Genomic DNA, 6,390 nt, shown 5'->3' on the forward strand with positions numbered 1-6,390 from the left:
CCTGATGAAATTGTTTCTCATTAAGGGATCTCACATTGCCATAAGCCTTATATACATATCTCACAATGCCTAGACTTATTTTTGCAGGGGATTGTTAGAAATCATGATTGTGTAACATGATAAGTGTCACAGAAAAAAGTTGAGAGAATAGAAAAGGAAAATTCAAGCGGGTGTGTGGGTAAGTATATCTCACAATAGACAAGGAGGGAGGTGAAAAAGAGCTTATAAGGTTAACCTAACCCTTCACGATTTTCCCGTGAGGCATACCACTTTTATAAAAGGAGAGGACCTAAGTGACCTTTTGTTTATGGGAAAATATTATCTTATGCTGTAGGAGAATATTTTTTTCTCCTACCTATACATCCATTTTCGCGTTGCTTTTTTTTTCTTTTTCTTTTTTTCTTCAAATGAGTGGGTCCCACTCATAATTATCTCTATGACATAACAGAGCTTCTCTTATGTCACATTAGATTAATAAAGCCCTTTGTTTATTACACCGAAGTGTGTCAGTGTTGCTATTGTCCATTCTGGTCAATCGCGTGTTGCCTACATAAAAACGATTTTTTATATAAAAATTATTATTTTTTCCACAAAATGCCCTTATGTTCGTTGCGTTGTCTCTAGCATGTTTCTTTCTCTCTCTCTCTCTTCTGCAAAAACTAATGATGCAGTGGTTTGCAAGAACTTTTTTATGGCAAACGATGTGTCTATTGTTTGTGACTGTTCAATTTCTATAATTTAAATTTAGGAAAGATAAAAATATTTTTGACTTAATTCTACTCGAAAAATTTCTTTGATTTTTGCATGCAACACTCTGCATTATCAAACTCTAATTAAGTGCGATTTCCTCAAGCATTTTGTTGTGTTTGAAGGGGTTGTAGAGTGGAAGTGCCACCATAATATGAGGTAATATGTTCTATATTGGAAGACAATTTGTCCAAAATCTTAGACATTGTAAAGAGGATAATCTATTTTAAGGTTATTTTTTGGTTCATGCTTTCATTGATGATTTTTATTGTTCATTTTATTTTGTGCTCTGCATTTAATTTCGATTTGTAGCATTTGTGTTTATACTATTTCTCAATGTACAAATTGTCTGGATTGAATTTGTATATATATATATATATATAATACGAATTTAATGATTCTGTTTTTGTTGCATAAAAAGTTTCTCCGTTGCATTCACATAAAATAAGTGGATCCAATGGCAGAAAAAAAAATTATATAATAAAAGTAAAAATATTTTACCCATATAATATTTTGAAAGTGCGGAATGTCATAGAATTAACTACAATTAAAATTTCTATACAAAAAAAAAAACTATAATTAAAATGAAAAAATAAAATAAAATACTCAACTTAAATTTGATATAATTTCACCACAAAACAAGTTTTTCACTAGCATTTAATGATGTATTGTCACATCATTGAAAAAGTACAACATCTTATTTAGTTATTGAGATAATCAAACATATTAATTGAGGGGATAATATATCATTAAACGTAATTATATTTTTTTTAACTCATAATGTATTAAATTTAAACTCATGCTCAAATTAGTCCTCGAAGGTACATGAGACAGTAAGTTGGTAGTTGGTACTATAAATATTTTTTTAATATTAATTTGATTCTACAATATTTAAAATGGATATCAATTATGTTCATTAACATATCTTTGACCTGGCTTCTTAGTTTTTTTTTTTTTTTTTGGTATGCTCTTAGTTTCTGTTTTTGTTTTTATATAATTAGAGTTTAAAAATGTAATTTAGATAATTTATTTATAGGTTTAAAAACGTATATATATATATATATATATATATATATATATATATATATGAGAGTGGATGGATTTTATGAGAAGAGAGAAAGAAAAATAAAATAAAATAAGTCTCATCTACGATTATGCATGTAAAGGAACTAAAATTATCTTTTGTTTAAAAAAAATTAATGCTTTTATTTAATCAACTTAGAAAAGGGAAATTATTTATTTTAAAAAAAATTAATACTTAAGATAGATAAATGATTGCATTAAAATAGCATTAATTAAATTTCATAAAGAAAATCACCAAGTATGTGGATCAATTAGGAAGGAATTGTTCCAGTTTAAGCAGTTGTGTCGAGTTTGAATCAATAGGAACACAATTGACGGCTCTAATCGAACTAGTTGAGTAATCGATGTTGTTATGGACCTGACAAAGGCCTATATTCTAGAAGGCCCAAATAGGGCTAACAACTAAGAGAGAATTAAGGAAACATTCCTTAATTATGTTAATCCTACTACGGCAGCAATGGATCAACAATTGGACCCCCAATGCTCCTGAGAGGCCCAAAAGTCCACTTCTACCAGGTAATCCATCTATAAATAAGGGGTTAAACCAATAAGGTACACACACACTCTAAACCCTCTCTCTTAGCTTGTCATTGTGCACACACCCCACGCCTTGACTATGTCGTTATATTATTGTGCACAGTGATCCGCTTATCTTTAGGGTACCTCTCCTATAGGTACCTGAGAGAGGGCAAACAGATCCTATATTAACATACCAATCTATGATTGGACATATCGATCAGATCGTAACAGATGTACTATTAGATAATATCCACACACAAAATCACATAGAAAAACTTAATAATTAAAGTATTTAATTGTGCAATTTTAGACTTATAGTTCGACTTGTGGGAGGCTGGACCAACAAAACCGTTTTTTGTTTTAATTTTGTTGGTTATTGTCACACCTTTCTAAGTTATTCAAGCAGACATATTGGGTCAGATCTAATATAACACCTCTAAATACTGCTATATCAAGAACAGTTTTTCTGACTTTTTTTTTATAAAAAAAAAATGAAATAGACAAATTCATTCATAGTACATGGATTTCTTCTTTTTTCTTTAATACAAAATCCAATAATTAAGAGAAGTAAAATAACCCAATTTCACCAATAACCGCCACTGTTTTATCTAACTTTACTAGTCTGTCGAAGTATTAAACGTATAGTGGGTCTTCTCAAATGTAGCCTTGCTTGTATTTGCGAAAGAGCTCCTCGGTCTTGGCATTCCTAAAGGCATAGAACCCTATCACATATACGGCAATTAAACCAACCATAGTAATGATCAATATCACATTGGCCCTCCTCCACTCTATCCTAAGGGATGCTAATAAACCAGCCTTGCATGAGTCACAGTTGTAGCAAAGTTGTGTTTGGTCGTTGCTCCAATGTAGGCAATCCATATCTTCTGCCGTGTTAATGGGGCTAATCCAATAGGTTGGGTTCACAAACGTGTATCCACATTTGGTTGGTGGCTTACAGCACCCTGACTGCATGAGATTAAAGTCCAAAAGCAAAAAAGCATAAGAATAAAGGGCAAAAGGATGAGTACGGTTAACTCGAAGAATATCGGTTTAATTAACTCTTCAACTTTTTGTTCTCCCATCTTTCTTTTGCTAAATTAACTGAGTTTTGAAGTGATGGTTTCTCTAACAATAGTTTACCTAATTAACAAGAATGTGTTCAAAGTGAGTGTTAAAATCTTGTAAGATATGAAATTAAAAGAATTGCAAACTTCAAAAACTTAGTTGAATGCTTTCTGGAGAAATAGGTGTATGAAAAAAAAAAAAAATTGAAAAAAGTCAAGGACATGTTTTTTTGGGTTTCTCAAACATATTTCACTATTCTGGCTCGAGCACTATCACATTTTTACAAGTCTCACATAGGTTGCCTATATAACTAATGTGGTGATTTATAAGTCTTTGGACACTTCCATCCTTTGAGCTAGTTTTTGGGATGGTAATCTCAAGATTCGTAATAATTGTTACTTTCGTTGAGAGTTGAGGCCACGGAAAGGCCTACCTATAGGCTGGATTAAGGTGTCTCATTGGTTATATAGAAAGCTATTGTGGCCTTTATAAGGCCTTGGACACTCTCACCTTTTGAACTAGCTTTTAGAATGGTGATGGTGATCTCAAGGTTCGTAACACACACTCATACTAAGGAACGCTGCCCAAGAACTCTTTTACAAGGACATGTTTAGGAAGTAGTTAAGCGAATTAATCAATACGATTTGTGTTCCTAATTTTTGTTATTGCCCTCTCACGTGAAATAAAGAAACAAAAACCATCCATTTAACTCGCAAAATGCAATTGCGGCCCAATGTTTTGGTTTAGAAGGTCTTCGCAACCGCATTGTGAACATAATTATAGCTGCATCAGCTGTGATTCCGTGTAATTTTTGCAATTTTTGTAATCGCAAGCAACTGTGTGATTGCAATTTAAAAAACATATAATGCGTAATATTTACTGAATCACTGACATACTAAACTGAACTTGCGAATAAAAATATAGTATAATTAAGAAATGTAGTAAGAGGGGAAACGAATTGAGTTGGGTTTACCTGCATGGGTGTTAGGTGTGCATTAAAGAAGTCCTGAGCCATTCGGTAACTCTGGTTCAACTCAGCACACATAGTTGTTGAGCTAAGACAACTTTTAATGCGATCCCACTTGTATGAGCTTCTTACCCTTCGACGAAGAAAACCTGAGAAATCATCCATATGATATTCTAAGTATGACCGATTGGGTTCAATGTCCCCATGGCCTCTAAGAGTAACCATATATATGAAAACCACCAAGCAAACTAGCAACCCAATAAGCACAACCATGGCAATGAGATAGAATATGAGAAGCCAGGGTATTCTCCAAAACGCTCCAATGAAACCTGCCAGAGCCACGACAAAGATCAGAACCCCCAAGGTGATGATAGGCCATTGTATGATTTTGACACAGGAATCGGCTGGCTCTGTTGTTAGCCAGATTCCAGCACCAATGATTGGGATTGAAAGGAGAACGGCAACGAAGTTAATTGCTCCTATAACATTATTGCTTAGTGCCATTTCGGTAGGAGCAAATTTAGATGCCTGGTTTAGAAAGATGATTATGGGTTTTTTTATGTTTCTTGAAAATACTAATTAATGATAAATGGAATGTAGCTTTTGGGTACCAAGATGTAGGAGTCATGTTTACTTAATCCCACCTAAATTTGTTCCTTTCCTTGGATACCAGAAAGCTTCTAACTTTTTGGAAATAAACAACTTGAGGATTGGGATTTTGATATTTAGGTCTCATTACATCGAGCATAACATTTTGGAAAGGAATACCTTGCACTGTTGTACAGAAGGAGAGAGTGGAGGGTAAAGGAAAAAGGATTGACAGCCACGAGCAATGCACTGTGCAGGTGTTGGACAAAATCAGAAGAAAGAATCCACATGTCACGATTCCTTTGAGCATCTAAGCTTACTTATTTCAGATATCTTCCGAAGAATCTTGAGCAGTTGAGCTATTCGATCCTTCATGGTATTCATACTTTATTTCATATTTTGTCATTACATTATAATATTACTATCATAATTTAAAGTTGTCATGTTAATTGTTAACTTATTTTTACTCATCTCGATTTTAAAGAGGAATGCTACTAGTGTATTTTTTATTGTTCATATTTGGATCTGATGTTCATTTCACTATTTTATATACCCTTGTTTTGTTACATTAACTTTCCGTGTGCACCCGATACGTTACCATTATGATTTCAAGAGCAGTGAAATAAAAACAGTAAAATTCACTTAATCAAATGTGTCATAAAGTTTCTAAACAACCTCCTAAACATCCAAACGGAAAGAAATCGATTAGGCAGCAGGCACAACAAAATAACTTGGTAAACCGATCCAGCACTTTCAAATTTAGACAACAGAAATCACAAACTATTGAAGGTCTCTCGTGAACTTGAGTTACTAGGAAACTTGTTTCTACTTATCTTGCCTATCTCTACAACTTTAATATTAAGAGATTGGCCACTTCTTCATCTATGTTGATGTTGCTTACTTAGAGGAGACTAGAGTAAGTGTAACACCCCGTTCATGACCGGTTTATTATCATTTGTTGTTTCTGCTTAAAAACACTTTCCATACTTGAACGATACAAGAACTGTAATCACAACTCATATAATGTGCGGAAGATTTATATCTAAATAAAATGTATCATATAGATTAAGCATACATCATTACTATGTAGTTCCCAAACACTAACATAACATTAAATTATTTTTCATTATTTTGGGCAATGGCGCCTTGAGCGAGCTTTAGTGCACTACTGCACATGAAAAATTCTCTGTTTTGGCCGCTTTAGCGCGCCCTTGCACGTGTTAGCGCTCTCGTCAGGTATCTCTTATTTTAGAGTGTTTTAGCGCCTTCTTTGTGCGAATTAACGCGCTAAGAGGCTAAGCTACTGCCTCAAATTTAATTAGCGCGTAAAACACACCCTCATGCGCGCTTTAGTGTGTATTTCGAATAATTTTTGACTCTGGGTAGCGCGCTATAGAGCACTTTAGCTCGCTCCCCTTTAC

The 6,390-nt window shown here is 33.6% G+C and overlaps 1 protein-coding gene across 1 annotated transcript; it reads right to left on the reverse strand.

Annotated features, from left to right (window-relative positions):
• Positions 1-3,003: 3,003 nt before the first annotated feature.
• LOC133296620 (protein TORNADO 2-like) lies at positions 3,004-4,885 on the reverse strand. The gene is made up of 2 exons (XM_061495639.1): positions 4,388-4,885; positions 3,004-3,315 (listed from the first exon to the last, which is right to left on the reverse strand). Exons 1-2 carry the CDS (start codon positions 4,883-4,885, stop codon positions 3,004-3,006), a joined length of 810 nt encoding a protein of 269 aa, XP_061351623.1.
• Between the last annotated feature and the right edge of the window lie 1,505 nt (positions 4,886-6,390).

This window comes from Gastrolobium bilobum, unplaced genomic scaffold (assembly GCF_033153095.1).
Source record: "Gastrolobium bilobum isolate Gb01-03AN ecotype WA unplaced genomic scaffold, APGP_CSIRO_Gbil_v1 utg97034, whole genome shotgun sequence".
Taxonomy (NCBI): Eukaryota; Viridiplantae; Streptophyta; class Magnoliopsida; order Fabales; family Fabaceae; genus Gastrolobium; species Gastrolobium bilobum.